The sequence below is a fragment of the Anser brachyrhynchus genome (genome assembly GCF_964034855.1).
Source record: "Anser brachyrhynchus genome assembly, chromosome: 15".
NCBI classification, from domain to species: domain Eukaryota; kingdom Metazoa; phylum Chordata; class Aves; order Anseriformes; family Anatidae; genus Anser; species Anser brachyrhynchus.
In genome coordinates this window covers 15875601-15892457 of record NC_137733.1, presented here as the reverse complement: position 1 = coordinate 15892457, position 16857 = coordinate 15875601, and the positions used below count along the sequence as shown (strand labels likewise).

The 16857-nt window shown below is 48.0% G+C and overlaps 1 protein-coding gene across 2 annotated transcripts; it reads left to right on the top strand.

Moving 5' to 3' along the window:
* The first annotated feature begins 812 nt into the window (after positions 1–812).
* On the top strand, positions 813–11812 carry SSTR5 (somatostatin receptor 5). Of its 2 annotated transcripts, none has more exons than XM_080556121.1 (2): positions 813–2613; positions 9791–11812. In XM_080556121.1, exon 2 carries the CDS (start codon positions 9855–9857, stop codon positions 10965–10967), a length of 1113 nt encoding a protein of 370 aa, XP_080412247.1. In that variant the 5' UTR covers positions 813–2613; positions 9791–9854; the 3' UTR covers positions 10968–11812. The 2 variants fall into 2 exon arrangements, with proteins under 2 accessions (XP_080412247.1, XP_080412246.1); XM_080556120.1 differs by lacking the exon at positions 813–2613 and adding an exon at positions 2714–4144.
* The last annotated feature ends 5045 nt before the right edge of the window (positions 11813–16857 follow it).

The following is a 16857-nucleotide window of genomic DNA, read 5'->3' as shown; positions in this document are numbered from 1 at the left end:
TCCTTTCTGCTTCAACTGAATTTTGACAAGCCAGCTCCAAAAGCACAGGAGGAGCTTCCCATGCAGCCTGTCTCTGCAGCTCCCTTGGAGCTGTTGCCTCTGCCATGTTACACAGAGACACTTTTAGAACGCATTACTACCATTTGTCAGCACTTCCTTCATCCATCAAGATTACAGTAGGAAAACCACTGCTAGGGGATCGTGTTATGACACTGAACTTTGGTGTGTGACAACGAACGGTTAAGTAAGTAGACTTGTATCCAAATTACGGCTATTTGAGAGGTGTTTTTACAGAGAAGAACAAAACAGAATAATGTGGTTTGAGGAGTTTGGCTCAATGCTAGCTCTCCCCCCTTCCATAACCCCAACATAAAATATTAAAGGTATGCAGACTATGCAACTATGAAACATTACACTTAGCAGAAAGGATTGCCCAGTAGATGGAACAAAACAGAGACTCGTGCTATATCACCGTTGGGTGCTCTTCCTCCCACACAGCTCCTCTGCCTCCTTCTCTGACCTGCACCCCAGGTCCGAGCCATCATCCTTCCCGAGAACCCCTGGAGGTCTGCGGGGGCTTCAGCTGGGGCAGCGCAGCCCTGCCCGCACCCACATTGGTGTGCCAGCAGTTATTTTTCCTCCCATGTTTATTCTATGTCTGGCGTAGCTGATCTTTGGTCTCTGACCAGGGACATTAGCCATTAAAAGCATGGCAACAGGTAGCGATCTCAGATAGCCTTTGTGTTGCCTTCATTCAGCCCAGAAACAGAGCGCTGCTGTTGACTCAAGTGGGTAAAGAATTCGACAAGCCTCGAGAGCTTTTCAAAAAGCCGTCTCTGTCACAGCACAGATCCTGGTAAGAATACTTTTGGCAAGGTGTAGAAGACTGCTGTTTCTTCAGGGAAAGTTAGTGACTTTCATGTTTTCTCAGCAACTTTTTTTTCTTCTGTGCCACAAACGATAATAAAATGCTAATAAAATATATGAGGGAAATTCGTTAAATTAGCCCTATTTTGATTCAAGCTGATATTCACAGTGGGGCTATTGTATCACATTTTGCTTGGCATGTTTTCAAAGAAGGTAATCAAAATCTCCTCTCCTCTTCTGTTTATCATCCCAACTCTATTTTTATCAGATGACTCTCCCCATTGTCATGGCAAGAGCAGACTGGAGTCTTAGTTCAATTTAGCAATACATGACCATAAATACATCAGCAGATTGAATTAGAAAGTGACATGCCAAAAGCAGCTTTCTCCTCTCTTTTTTGCATTCACACATCTGACTCAATCACAGATCTCTAATTGAAAAGCCTCAGCAGTGGATTAAGATCATATACATTATTACGAAGCACGACGCCACGTGCATGCTGATGAAAGCAGCAGCGGCTGGCAGGGGCTCGCCTGGCCATGCAGCCGCCGCTCAGACCCCCCGGCACGTCCACAGGGACAAGTTGGGCTCCGGGTGACACTGATAGGGGTGTCTGTCTGTCTGTCTGTCTGTCTGCACGCGTAGTGGTGCCTGCACGTGTAGGAACGGAGGGATGGTGCGGGGCAGAGGGGGCCGCTGCATATGACTCGCATTCACTTGTTGCATTCGAAGGGCAAAATATTTCAGCAGAAGCCCAGCGAAGTCAGCAGGAGTTTGGGAGGAGTAAATTAAACACCAGGCTTAGCCTGACGGCCTGCGTATTGAGCCCGCATCTCCCAGCTGGCAGTCGCAGGGCCTGATCCTTAGCCACGCGATGTAAAACAGCCCCCCAGGGGCCTCGGCTCCCCTTCCACGCGGAGGGCAGGACTGGATCCCCCCTCACTTGGTCTTCCTCCCTGCCCGGTGCTCAGGACCAGGGGTGTGAGGTGTCTGTGATGACCGTGGCAGTGCCCCCCCCTTGCCCCCAAAGGAGCCCCCCCCCATAGGGCGCTGTGCTTTTGGAGGAGCAGCAGTGGGTGCCCCGCGCTCTGGCAGGGGGCTCACCCCGACCGAGCCTGCTGGAGCCTTTAAATGGACTTTTTGGGGCTGGAGGGGGGGCTGAACTTGGGGAGGACATGGGGGGGCTCCTGCCCTGCCCCTGCCCCTTTTCCTTGGGCATGCAGCGGGTGCCCCCAGCCCCCCTTGGGGGATGCAGAGCCCCCACCCGTGCCGGGGGGCTGCCGCCTCCCGGGTGGCCGGGGCAGAGCAGCGGCAGCACGGGGGGGGGCACAGAGCCGGGTAGGGCCGTCCCCGAGCTCAGGGAGGGGGCCACGGGCGTGCGGGGAGGGGGCAGAGCATCCCGGCGGCGGGCTGCCTCCTCCAGCACCGACGGCTCCCCACCTCCAGCCCAACTTTCTGCGGCGGGGGCGGCCCCGGGTTGTCCCCCCCCTCGGGCTGTGCCACCCTCCCCCGCCGCTGCTCCATCCCACCCCCTCCTTTCGGCTCCCCCCCTTCGCCTCCCCCCGGCCGGGAGCCCCGTCCCTCCTCCCCGGGGGGGGGGCGGCCCCGCTCCCCGCCCGCCGCCGGAGGGAAGCGGCGGAGCCCGGGGGGGCGCTCCCGGCTCGGGGGGCGGCCCGGGCGGCTGCAGCCGGAGCAGCGGGGCTGCTCATGCCTCCAGCCGCCGGAGAGCAGTCCCTGGAGCCGCAGGTAAGCATTGCCACGGGGAGAAGGGAGCAGCCAGCGGGGCCGGGGGAGCCTAAGGGGCTGGGAGAGTGGGGGGGGGGGGGGGGGGGGGAGAGGCAGGGAGGGCTGGGGACGGGGCAGGGGGAGGCTTCGCAAAGCGCACCCCGCTTTTTGAGGGCTCCTCGGCTCTCTGGGATGAACGAGGCAGCGGAGAGCTCGGTCCCGTTTGCAGGTCCCCCGGGGCAAGCAGCCAGCCCCCCTCTGCCCTCCGCACGGGGCTCTGGCTGCTGGAGAGCCGAGTGGTCCCGGCCGGCTGGGGGGACGGGGGAGAGGAGCCGCTGGCCGAGCGGAGGATGCGGTGCTCAGAGCAGGACATCCCTCAGCATCGCTTGAAAGCGGCTGCTTGGAAGGGAGGAGGAAGGCACCTGCCGGAGGGATGCGCAGGGACGCGCCACCTGCTCGGGACTGCCTGAGCCCCACCGGGACTCCAGGAGGTGGCAGAGCCCTGGGTGCTCTCCCACCCGGCACACAGTGGGATGGGGGCACAGAAAGCCACGGAGAGCTGGAGCTGAGTGCGCGAGGCTCCGTTCGGATAAAACACAGGAGAGAATCGCAGGGGGTCGGATGTGCTCCAGGCTGGTCAGCCAGAGGTGGACGGTCAAGGTCAAAGTGGAGCCCTGGGAGTCACCGTCGCGATGGGCTGGGAGTAGAACCGTGTGTCCCGGTGCCTCGCTGCCTTACCGCAGCTCCCAGCATCCGCAGTCCCAGGCACAGCTCCTTCCCACCGTGCCCAGACCCTTGTGCTGAAGAGCAAGGGAACAACACCCCAGCTCCGGTGTTTTCACCTTGCACACTTGCATTGGGGTAAACTAGAGACTTTTTATGATTCTGGGGGGGAGGAGACATGAGGGTCGCATCAGGCAGCCAGTACGTAGGGTGCCAGGATCAGCCTCTTAGTGCTCGTGTTGGGAACTTTGGCTGCTAGGGGTCAGGGCTCGGTGGGGAGAGCAGATCTGCGCTGCTGGCATGGGGAGGGCCCACCAGAGGCATCACACGTGGGGGTGGCACAGGAGCACTGGTGGGACAGGTCCCCCTGCAGCTCCTCTCCTGGAGCTGCTCCACTTCGTGCAGAGGGAGGCTACTCCTGAGCTCAGTCCGATCCGGGGCTCTCTCCTGGAGGAGGTACCTGAGCCGAAGGCATCCTTGGTCATTTCAGCTTTCCCGCAGCCTGGGAGCAGACACAGCCAGTGGTTAATTGTTCCTCAATTGAACTGGCTTTGAATCTGGCACGTCCCTGAAATCAGTTCAGTTTCAATGGATTGCAGAGGAGAGAGGAAGAGAAGAGAAATATTTTGGTAACAATCCCTGGTTGTGCCAGTACGCCAGCGCAGCCGTTGGAGTTTAGCCCCAAACACACCTGCCCGGGTGTGAACACGGCGGGGTTGGGCTGCACACCCTCCTCTGGCTCAAGTTGCTAAAAACAACCGATCTGGGAGCAAAACCGGGAGCATGTGACTTGCACGACTGCTCGTGTGAGAGGACCTGCTCAGCCAAAGTGAGTAATCTCTGAGCATAGCAGAGCCTGAAATTTGTACGGGGAAAAAAGTATTTAGCAAATATTTGGCAAAAGCAAGAGTGCTTTATGGGCTGTTTGTTTGCAAACTAAAAATAGGATCAAGTCATCAGGTAACATAACCGTGGAGTGCTCTAGGATATGCTGGGCTGGGCTGAGCAGCAGTAAGAAAGTGACACCGACTGGAAAATATAGTTCCTAGAGATATTGATAGTGCTAAAAGTGGCAAGACATTATTCAATTTTGACTTCAGTTCATCAGTGCTTAGTACCAATGCAGCTAGTCAAAACAGAAAACTAATTTAGTGCAAGAAAGTTGTTTTGATATGTCTCCTGTAGAGAAAAATCAATCACTGTGGGGCTGTGGGTTTTTTGTTTGTTTCGTTTTGGGTGAAATGCACACCCTGAGAAATATCAAATGGCAGATTTTAAGGAGGAAGAAGTTTCTATCTGAAGTGAATCTTTTTGCTTTTTCCTAGGAGGTGGAATTGGGGGGGCAGGGTGGGGGAGGAGGGAACACACCAACGATTTTGTATATGAAATTAGATTTCTATTCTGTCTTTGAGATGCTGCTTTAGTGCAAGAACATTATTGTAACTGTAAGAAGTTGAAGGAGGTCTTGGCATGATGCTGCATTTGCCTCCTCCTCACGCAGAGCCCTGCCTGGGTGTTTGTGCTATTTCGGAGCTGCTCTGCCAGGTCACACCAACTTTCACACCACCACCTCCCTCCTGTCCCGCTCCACCAGCAGCTCCTTCCCTCCCGCCGCAGCAGCCCTTAGCTCTGTGTGCTCAACTGCTGCAAATGCAAAGCCCGAGGCTCCCCTGCTTGCATCCAAGGAAGCAGGCAATGAACATTTATCCCCCAAAGGGCAGATTCACTAAGGACCAGTACAGATTTTTTCCTCTTTGTTAGAGCAAATAGCTCCACTAACACCTCACAGTCAGCTCTCTGGGACAGGGGAAAGACGCGAAGTTCTGCTGCTGTTAGATACTTCTTGGATATTTATCCAGTTGTGCTTCTACCCGTTACTACCAAGGCCATCTCTTTTAAAAGCAGGTCTGTCTGAATTATCATTTTGTCTATTCCCGTTAGGTATTCTGCACCTGAAAGCAGTAATCTGCCTTTCTGTTGTGGTAATTCTCTTCACGGCAATTATGTTTGATGCTGCATTAGAGAGAGTTATGATTCCAGTGGTAAACAGGCAGCAAGATCAAACCTTGACTCACAAAATTAGGTTTCTTTATGTAATTACTTCTTGATCTTAGCTATATCCAGCTTTGACTCAGATACGACACACTTCATAGAGTTATTTTTGCTTTGCTATTGAAACCACAGCCAGGAGGAATTTCTACCTTGATCCGCCTGGACAGTTTTAAGGTTTGTTCTTCCTTGTGCTATGATGACACTTCAGTCACTAATGGGCTGCTGTGTGCTATTAGATGGATACCTGCTCTTGTGCCCAGCCAAAGCATGTTTGTTTAGGACACCTGCTAGAGAGGTTTTCACGAAGGCTAAATACCTTTTTTCCAGGCAGCATGGTTTGTACCATAACATCTCTGCTATTTCTTCTTTCTCTCTTTTCCTGGACGTGGACACAGGCGGTCAGCTTTGTTCAGCTGCAGAGGATGCTTTTTTTTTTTTTTCAGGGTACTGTGCTCTGTAAAAGCAGAGGTTGGAATTATAGCAGTGATAACTCTGGATCTGAGGTTTTTTGCTCTGTTCTTTTTGGTTCATATGTTTTAAGCATAAAGCACATAATTTATGAAGTGTTCCAGTAGAATATCTTGGAGATCAAACACCAAAAGGGAAAAAAATCTGGATGAGAAGTTCCCTAGAGTTGTGTGGGTTTTTTTGTTTGTTTTTTATTAATCTGTTAATAAAGAATACCAAAACAAGATATCACTATATCATTCAGAATGCCTTAATTATATTTAGTCACCTTTTGTTGAGGTTCATGGCCCTTGACTGCTGTAGTGGCAATATAAGTTCAGACAAAATTGTGCTGGTGAGGGGCAAGCTATCAGCTACAAGAGGGGAAAAATCACCTCTGCTTATCAAAGACAGCCAGTAAAAAGTGCTTTGGTGGCTGTTCAGTTTTTTTGTTGTTGTTGTTGCTGCCATACTCTGATGAATCCCAGAATATCTGTGGCTACAAGGCAAAGGCAACATGGTTTAAATGGCTTAGTGGATAAAGCTCTGACATGGGGCTCAGTTTTCAGGTCTGGATGACTCTTAGCACATCACAACCCCTGCCAGTGTATGGGAAACGTTCACACGATGGCAGCTTCTTGCCAGCAATGCCAACCCGAGGGCTGTCATCAGCTGAAGAGATCAAAGACTGCATGAGAGCCATGGCAAATGTATTTCTTTCTGAATCCACCTGCTGTTGAAAAGTGCAAAATTTTACCTTTACTTGAGAATAAAGGTTAATGTTCACACTAAACAAAGAGAAGAACCGCAAAATAATGAAGAAACAGACTGACATACTGCTGAGGTATTGCTGACCCTGGGGACAGCACAGCAGCAGCAGGACATCATCACAGCTGCTGTTTAGGGAGGCTGGGAAAACGGCCTCCTCTTCAAGGAAGGTGCACAAAGGTCCTTCCAGTAAATCCATCTGGTGAATCAGGGTTGCCAGCAGTGGATGGCTGGAAGAGCCTGAGGTCCTTGGCAAGCAGGGATTTTGCGCAATAGGTTATGTTTGGGGTGAGAAGGAATTGGAGAGCATTGAACAAAGGAAGTCCTCTTCCTCACTGCCCCTCTTAAGGCTTAAACTCTGAATGTGGTGGAAGGTGTAATAGGCTTGAAGAAGCTGCTGTGCAATTTCTCTAGTCAACTATTTCAGTGATATCTACTGTGGGGAAAATGAAGTAACTTCAGAAGAAACACATCCATCCTCATTTTTTAACAAGTGCTGGGATGAGAGCCGCACAGCGCTGCAGTTCCTGACCTTCCCCATTGAATGGAGCACTGCTTCTCTTTACTGTCCTGCTACTTTTGCAGTCCCAGAACAAAAATTTTGCTTTTTGGCCCAGCCTGGATATTGCTGAGCTGGTCTGGACTACTCTTGGGAAGAAGTGCCTTACCAGGCTAAGCACCATACTCAGTTCCAAAGACAGTTCCATAAATGCGAGCTTATAAACACCGATTGCCCCATCCCACCACCCATTTCCTTTCTTTTCTTCCCTTTAAAGATACTAGCTAACCAGCTGGGTCATACTGCATCCGACCTGCAGGAAAAGGCAATCACTCTTCCCAAGATCAAAACACTGACAGCCCAGGAGGAGAGCAGTGCTGCTTCAGCTTCTGCCAGATCCACCCAGATAATCTGAGTTTTAACACAAGTTCATATTTTAAAACTATTGACAGCAAAGAATTTTAGAATTTCTGCTCTTTGGCCGGAAATGCAGTTTGCCTTTTCTTACATAAGCACCAAGTCCAGTCCTAGTTAATTCCCAAGGAGCGTGGTTTCAGCCGACCTCTCCCTGCAGTGCGCTGTCAGGCACTGCAATGGCTCTTGCAGCACGCCCATGGCAGCAGAACTCAGACCCCAAACACCCTGGTAGCTTATTCAGAACCTGCAGATCCTCCCCTCATTTCTCATCTCCATCTTCGAGCCAGCATTTGTTTGAGCTCTGGCAGCTCTCAGCTTTACTTTCCAAGCCACCCTGGATTTCAGATTTCTCTGGTACATCTCCTCCTAGCCACGGAGTTACATGTGAGACACCTACTCCCCATCTGCACATTTCCAAATCAGAACAGCATATTTATGATTACTACTGGTAGCTGGAGGGACTTCTGCTCTCACCCACTGCAGTTTTTCTCACCCGAAGAGAAAGCACAGTAACCAGCTCATGGAGGTGTTTGCGTTCTTCCTGGAAATAAATCTTTTTGTATGCTTACATGATACTGAATTTTGGTTTTGCTTGAAGGCATAGGTGCAATGTGGGCTGGGTGTTTTTGCTATAATTTTGAATCCAGATTCAGGCCCACGTCCTCCTTGAGCACCTTCACCAGTGAACGCTGCCCAAACTTGGGAGAGATCTTGGGCCAGATTGGTATTGTGAATTTTTTTACTACTCTTCTATCCTTTATGCTACTTTTTTATAGCAAAAAGCTTTGACTCCTTTACAGCAGAAAGCTTTAGAACTTTCTGTCTTTTAGAACACCTACTTAGACCATGCTCAGACAAAGAACCAATAAATATCCTTGTGAATCAAGCATGTGAATGAAATCCTTGTGAATCAAGCATGCCACAGAAACAGAACTTTGGAGATTCTCAAACGTTTTCAGGCTGTATAACAAAAACTACATATTCCTTCACTGAATCAGTTCAGCTCTCTGTATCCTCAGAGGTTACCCACTACATTTTGGCTTTCATGTGGAAGAAAGGTGTTTCTTAGACAAAAAGCACCCTTCTGGGTGAGAGGAGAGGGATTCAGAAACACTAACAGAAGCATAATCTTGAGAGAGAGAAAAGAAACAGCTTGTTCCTTTCCATTGCAGAGTCTTCACATCTGTGTGCACATGGCCTGACCTGATGGAAAAGTGTTCTCAGAAGTGGTCGCTTCCATCTTGGCGTTCATTGATTTCTGTATAGGGTTTTGTCAGTTGTTACGGAGGGTTTTGTCTCCCCACCTACACAGCTGCCAATGTTCTCTGGGGGTTTTCAATTGGTTCTGCCAGGCAGCAAGTGGCATTTGAATATATCAACCGAGACTGTTTCTATGTAAACAGGGAGACCCGTGAAACATTGCAGAGGAGCTTCGCATGCAAAAAGCCAGGAACTATCTTTGGCTGTGGATTTTGAAAGCCCCCAGCGCTTGTGCAGGAGCGAGACAGGGTTGAGTCAGTCCCTGAGCCTCTCCAGGCACCCTCGGCTAAGTGAGAGCAGTCACACCACTCTGGACTTAAAGCTTTTGGCACTAACACCAGGGTTGTGCTTTCAGCCAGTCTTACTTGTATGCACTGTGTGGTCTAAATCTTTCAAAATTATTTTCTAAATTGTTTTCTATATCAGTTTTTAGACAGAAAAATAAGAGGGGAGGTGGGTTCTGGATATGTGTGTTTTTGCCCAAGTTGGGAAGTAGAGGATATTCCCCCCCGGCCCCTTGACCGCACAGAAGAGGGAAATGTGTATACAACAGGCTGTGAGACAGTCAAACAGCAAAGTTTGCTCACCAAGTGGCACAGGAAGCATGCAAAAATTTACATTTCTCATTAGCAGAGGAAGGGCTGGACTCGTTACCATCAGGCTTTGGACACGAACAGCCCACATGCCAGGGCAATCAGACTCCTTCGCTGCAGGAAAGCTTCTGTCTCTGCCTGTGAAGTGTGATGGCCATCACCCTCTCACTTACATTTCCCTGTGGGATGCGTGCTGTGTTACTGCACAAAGCTCCTGAAAATTAAAGAGATACCATTAGCTACTGGGATGAGCACTTGGGCTCTCTCGTTGTGGGATTCCTTTGTTCAGGCCTTGATCTCATCACGTGTGCTAACTGCATAATTCAAACACAAATTCTGGCTACAGATAGAAAACTAAATGATGTGTAAAACTTAGTCTACTTTGAATTCACTTTTTCTGTCTCTTTTTCTTTTTTTTTTTTTTTCCTTTTCTTTTTAGGAACAAGATGCCTGTGAAGTTTAATTTCTCTTAGCCCTACAAGAAAAACTGAGGAGTAAAAGTTATGGATCCTTTATACTTTCCCAACACATTTAGCATGGACGCTAGTTCCAGTGACGTGAATTCCTCACTGCTGACAAATGTGACAGAGAATGGGACACTCTCAGAGCAGCCTCCATTCAAATACATCCACAAAGTCCTGATTCCCATCTTTTACATCCTTGTATGCGCAGTTGGACTCAGTGGCAACACATTGGTCATTTACGTGGTTTTGCGTTATGCCAAGATGAAAACCGTCACCAACATTTACATCTTGAATTTGGCCATTGCTGACGTCCTCTTCATGCTGGGCCTGCCCTTCCTGGCCACCCAGAACGCCATCTCCTACTGGCCCTTTGGCTCCTTCCTGTGCAGGCTGGTTATGACTGTAGATGGTATTAACCAGTTCACTAGTATTTTTTGTTTGACTGTGATGAGCATGGACCGGTACCTGGCAGTAGTTCATCCCATTAAATCAACCAAGTGGAGACGTCCCAGGGTGGCCAAGCTCATCAGTATGACCGTCTGGACATTCTCGTTCCTGGTGGTGCTTCCAGTCTTCATCTTTTCAGATGTGCAGGAAGACTTCCACACCTGCAACATGAACTGGCCAGAGCCTGTCAACATCTGGTCAGCAGCATTCATCATTTACACGTCGGTCCTAGGGTTTTTTGGTCCTTTGTTGGTGATCTGTCTGTGCTACTTGCTGATTGTGATTAAAGTCAAATCTTCAGGGATCCGAGTTGGGTCTACAAGGCGCAGGAGATCAGAGAGGAAGGTGACCAGGATGGTGGTGATCATCGTGGTCGTCTTTGTGTTTTGCTGGCTCCCATTTTACATGATGAACATTGTCAATTTGATATTTATACTGCCAGAAGACCCTGTGCTGGTAGGGGTGTACTTCTTTGTGGTGGTCCTGTCCTATGCAAACAGCTGTGCCAACCCCATTCTTTATGGATTTCTTTCTGACAACTTCAAGCAGAGTTTTCAGAAAGTCCTTTGCCTCCGAAAGGGCAATGGTGTAGAGGATGGTGACCCCATTGAACACAGGCAAGAAAACAGCAGTCGCTTGCAGGAATCCATGTTAACCCAGAGAAATATTGAATTCAATGGACATATGCAGACTAGCAAGGTGTAAGGGCATGGTTTGGGACTGCAAAGCACTTGTAGACCTGGAGAACTTGGGGACGTAAAGGAGAGAGGAAATCATAGCAAAGCTAAAACCTGGAGGCCCGCAAGCTCAAATAAATGTACATAGACTTCTCTTCACTCCCCTCCCTTTCCCGGCTAAAAGTGTTATGGGTTATACTGGGCTGTGTGAAATTCTTACGGTGTTTTAGCTAAGGCAGTCAGACATGTTACCACTTTCTGTACCCTAGAGAACTGATCTACTGGTACCCACTGCTGGCTTTGTACTTCTCTGGTGATGCAAAACATCACTAAACCTGTTTTAACTACCTTGTTAAGCTGAGTTCATGGCTGCTTTGCACTGCTGGGATCAGCTCAAAACAGAAAACAGCTCAGATAATTTGGTTGGAAATGTCTTTGAAAGTCTTCAAGGGGATCTTTTAAAAGAAAAACACTATATAGTAATAGAGGTTCCATACAAAAAAGGTCACAGCACGGATCTTGAAATTATGTATAATCCATGGCTTTAGAGTGCTGTGAAGTCCATTTACACTGTTTTACTGTTATTGATCCATATAAGAATCTCAAAGTATTTGGGAATCTTTCAAACAGTAAGAAAGAATAAAAACAAAACTAGGAGAAAAATGTTGAAAGAATTCAATGTATTCATGATACTTTCACATTCTAAACCAAACTGCATATAAAATGTAATGTAACCACTTTATTATCATGTAAGTGACAATGATTGTGAAGTGCTGGAAAGCTGTTGTGTATATTTATTGGTTCTGAATGTAAGTATGGACTTGAATTTAAATTGTATTTTCAGAAATTAAAACAAGTTCAATCCCCTTCTGACTATCCATGTCATAGCTTCTCCAAGCAATGTCAGACACGGCACAAAAATAAAAAAATCATCTGAGAATTTGAGACTTACCCCATCATAGGTGCAATATAGTTCAGTGTGATAGGGCCAATATGGGGATCTGTGGGGCTCTGCAAGAGCATATAGCAGGACAGAGGGAGCAAGGAGCAGTATCCAGACCTGACACCTGCCTTGTACCCCACCCAAAGCACTTGCATTGTAAAGTGAGGAATCTTCTTGTGCTGAAAGGATAAAAACCAATTACAGGTTTGTTTTAATCCAGACAGAAACTATTTATTCTCTTAAGAAATTGCTTTCTGCCACTGCAGTCACCCACACAGGTCAAACAAGCCCTTCTGTAAGGAAATATAATAGAAAGCAGGGCAGCAGAGACAAAAGGGGGGGCACGTCAACTGCCCTTCCAACCTTTGGTGGCCTTCTGTAGCATCTCTAAGGGACATGGCTGGGCCCTGGCACCAGCAGTAAATATCAGCCTGACATTTGTATAAGTAAGGCAGATTATTCAAATAACTCCAAACAGAGCACGACGCTGACATGGTTCCCCCCAAGACTGCAACTCAGAGAATGACAGGTGAGAGTGATTAGAGAAAGCTAAACTGTGAAGTGTCCAAAAAAAAAAAAAAAACAGCCTGGGCTGAGAGGTAGGAGGTACTACAGGGAGGTCCCATGGTAGGACGTAAGGCTGCTTTGATCTGTGTATAAGGAGAAGGCAGACAAAGCAAAATGTGTTTTGCCCCATAGGATGACTCAGGGTGGGCAGCGCCTTCTCTCCCACCCCAGGGTGTCCCCGTTTGGCCAGCAGGGGAGAAGAGACCTGCCTGTGCGGCCACCAGCCCCGAGGGCTGAGCATAACAGGCAGGGCTATAGCCACAGCCTGTTGCTGCTTGAGATAAAACCTCTCAGGTCTGAGGTCTGCTTACTCCTGATGTGACTGTTTAGCATGAACTCCCATTCAGGCTTCCTGCAGCAGCAGGCTGTAGCCCACCTTCCATATACCTGTGCTATACCGTGGACCTTCATTCAAAACCACAGCACAACCAGGTTTACATTGACTAATTAAGTCATGCGATATCTATTATTTCTGGAATTATCAGGCTGTTCCAGGCATAAATCAATTCTGTTATCAGTTCTTGAGACACATGGAGAAATTAGTACAGGCCTTTATGTCATCTGTGCCAACTCCATCTGCCTCCAGTTGATTAGCCAGAAGTTCTTCTCCAGTGACAGAATTAGAAAACCCATTTCAGTTCACAGATCAGTTTGCAAGCAGCAGTAATAATTAATGCTCTCATGAAGGGAGGGTGCCCTGTGTACACAGCATCGGTAGCTTGCTCTGCGGAGTACATCCATGCCATCCCTTCGTCCATCACCAGCCTCTGGAGCAGCTGAGCTTTTGAGCACAGGGAAAATTAACAGAGTGCGAAAAGCAGAGTGCTCACAATAGCAGCAAAGCTCAGCAAGGCTAGTGGCTCTCATCAGCTATATGCTGTGTTAAGACTTGCTATGGAAGTAGTAAGACACAGTTGTGAGGTGGAGGAGTGGCCCAGGAAGGCAGCAGCGAACAGCTGAAGAGCCAGGCTGAGATTAGAAATCAGACCCCGCGGTTGAGAGGCTATGCCTAAGTCACTTCACCCCCTGTACATCAGCTCCTGGGTCTGCAAAGCTAGGAAAAACAGCACTGATGGCCATCATGCAGCACTCAGGGCTGAAAGACAGCACCGAATAAAGAACTTTTAATTTGCTGTCTCCTAACAATGTGTTTGGAGCTGCATAAAAAATAAAAAATAAAAATAAAAAAATCCAAGCTGGCAGCTACTGTGTTGATCCGGCAGTCCTGGAGAGAGGCAAAGCCTGGGGACCAGAGGGAAGGGGGACATCGCTGCCTGTCCTCTCCAATATTTTCCTAAGGCTGCCTGAAAAAGGGGCTGCTTGGGTATTTCACTCTTCATACTCAAGTGAAATCATTTCACTTGGGGAATATGAAGCAATTCCTGGCAAACTTGAATCAAGCGCAACCAGCAGCAGTCCAGCAGAAACTTTTGATATGCTTGGGATCAAACAGCACTGCTTACAGAATTTAAATGTGCAGGGACCAACAGCCTCATACTTGGCCTTTTCTATTTTAAAATAAGCTTATAGATGGGACAGAGACCAGGGTACAGCCTGGAGAGGTGGTGAGTTGGACACAGATCTGCCAGAAGGCTGCTCGGAACAGAGATGGAAGAATTCGGAGTCAGACAAAACCACCCGCAGCCTCAGAGGGGTGATGTGAGGACAGCGGGGAGGTCGCAAACCCCAAATGCCCCTCCAGGCACTTCATCCGAGGATCAGACACCCCTTATGGACATCTTTCAAACTGAGGCCTATTAGACCTGCAGGGACTGTGCGAGTGTAGCTTTGACACCAAAATAAAAACATGTTGCCAGAATAAATCACGTACCTGCAGATTAAGTGATATAAGAAGAAGCAAATGGAAGAATAAGCTCCAAAACAAAAGAAAATAAAAAATTCCTCAGTGGATTAGGTAAGAACATGGAAGAAGTGAAGAATACTCACAAGACCAACACTTGAGCGAAAATTGGCAGTGTAGAAGTATCAAAGATTTCTGGGTAACTTCTTATTTTTCTCCTCAGAGAAAAAGCTAATATTATTTCAAACCTCTCTGATCACAGGAGAGAGCTAAAGAGGTGCGATAAATGAAGATTCAGAGTTTTATTGCTCTGTCACATTAAGCTGGTGCTGTATCAGGTGATAGCAGTGTAACAATAATCTGGTGCATTAGGGATGCTCTGTTTTTCTTTCCATGATGATTTTATAACATGCTGGAGAGAAAAGCCCACAGCATTTCATGCCAAGACGCTTTATAAACATTAATATAGCGCTAACAAAAGCATCATCTTTTACCATAGAGGAAGAGTTTTAGTGCAAACTACAAGCACTTTGTGTACCCAGTGAAATTTCCCTGTTCTTTTCTCTGAATCCAAGGCAGATCAGCACGTATTGTGTGGAGTTACCGTGCTCTGATAATCTACCACGCTCTTCAGGGTTATGTTGAAGGGATTGTCCTCAGTTTCCTCTATTAAAACATTCTGGATAAAACAAACAATTTATGCATCAAACGAAATGAACCCAACAATTGCTCACTTATTTTTCTGGGTCCTAAGACGCAGCTGCTGCTTGTGACACAGCTCTCTGGTCTCTCTCCAGCTGTGAAGTCCTGCCCAAGCCCAGCTGGCTGGGCTCCTCTCAGCCCCAGCTGGTTTCCCAGGTGCCAGCGCCATCCCCCTGGGGACACAGGAGCTCCAGCCACTGCTCCAGGCTGGCCCCGGAGCTCACCTGCATTGGGTCCAAACCAAAGTGGAGCAAAGCAGAGTCGGTTTCAGTGTGACATCAAATTTGCAGGGCGTGTTGCAGGGCTATACCTTGCTAATCACTTGCTTTCTTCAATGGCCTATTTGATGTCCTGGCCACAAATGATGATCAGAAAGACATGAAGGATGTTGAAAAGCACGCTCTGGCTGCTGATCAAGCCAGTTATCCTCTTTCACTTGATTTCAAAGGAAAATGGTTTCGATAAAGCACCAAAGTTTAACTCCTTGCAAGAAAGGCACCAGAAAGTGGAAAAACTCAGAGGTGTCTGAATTTCTTTCTGATTCCTCTCTGGACTTACAGCATGGGAGTAGGACTGGTATTCTATTAATTTACAATAAAAGAATACATTTTAGAAATGTGTGCAGCATTTACCAATGAAATCGAAAGAGCCTTTCCATTAGGGTAATGACTGATTTGTTTTCTAATTCAAAAAGAATCAAAACTAATTTTATTTACTAAGCAGACAGTAATGGTCACGCTCCAGTGAATGAATAAATGTGCATTTCAGCAGGAATACTTGCTTTGCAAATGCATTTAATTTAATGCAATATATTCCCAATAAAACATCAGAATTAATGAGGAAGGGATGACTCTGTCCTGTCATGCATTCTGTGAAGAAAAGATGGGCTTGTGCTTATGTCCTACGTGGCTGGCATATTTGAAAGTCCCACTACAGTGTGCTTTTGCACCATGGAGTTTGCATCTGTTTTGTTGAAATCTTGCAGAATAGTTGCTTTTTTTTTTTTTTGGAAATGAAAAGTTTTAGTGCATTGATTTTATGTCTCTGTGACATAAGTCTCTTTTCCCTTATTCAGGTGGGGTTTCAACTCGTAAAAGCTGTGCTAGATGGACAATCAGGCGGCTCTCGTCGACAATGCATCTCCAGAAATCGTGCAGCTTGTTCTGGGCACCGTGAGCCTGCTTGTCATTATCCTCTCCAGAGGGACCACTTCAAAAGAAAATTAGGTTTTGGTGTGGCTCTCTTGGGGCAAGGAGGACTGAATAATCACCCACCCGACTCGTTAGCACACCATCCATCGGCACTGCGGCTGCAGTGACACCAAGTCAGGCCGGGCAATACCCCCTACAACCTGGGCAAGTGCTCAGTGTCACAGATACGAGGCGTGAGTGATGCTCGGTGGCTGTGATATCAGTTAGGTAAACGGCACATGAGTCAGATCGCTTCTGCCAGCTTTTAGGGGTTATGTATGTGTGTGCGATATAGACTAGAAATAATATTCTCACTTGAAGGGGAAAATGTGGGTGATTTGTACACAGCGACAGAAGAAGAGGAATGAAAACTGGGTAAGGCCTTGGGAAATCACATCGCTAAGCACTTGAAGGAGCATTTCAGCATACAGCATGAAGTAGGGTCTTTGACATCCTGAATGCAGATACGGGAACGAAGCCCCACCACGTTAGTGTTCCTGTAGCCAGCTGGGCTCACCCTGGATGTGTGCCGTGTCTTATCTGTCGCTCTGCCGTGTTTGATCGCACTCAGCCCCGTCTGCAATTTCCCTCCCTGTCTCCGTGCCACGGGCACATTTCCTGCCCTCCAGGCAGACCTACGTGAGCAGGGTGCTGCTGCGCTTCCCGTGGGGGGCGATTTGTTCCGAACTCCGCAAAAGCACCGCACATCTGTCTG

Coding starts and splice junctions, on each gene's coding strand:
- SSTR5 (XM_080556121.1), top strand. CDS start 9,855: ATGGATCCTTTATACTTTCCCAACACATTTAGCATGGACGCTAGTTCC.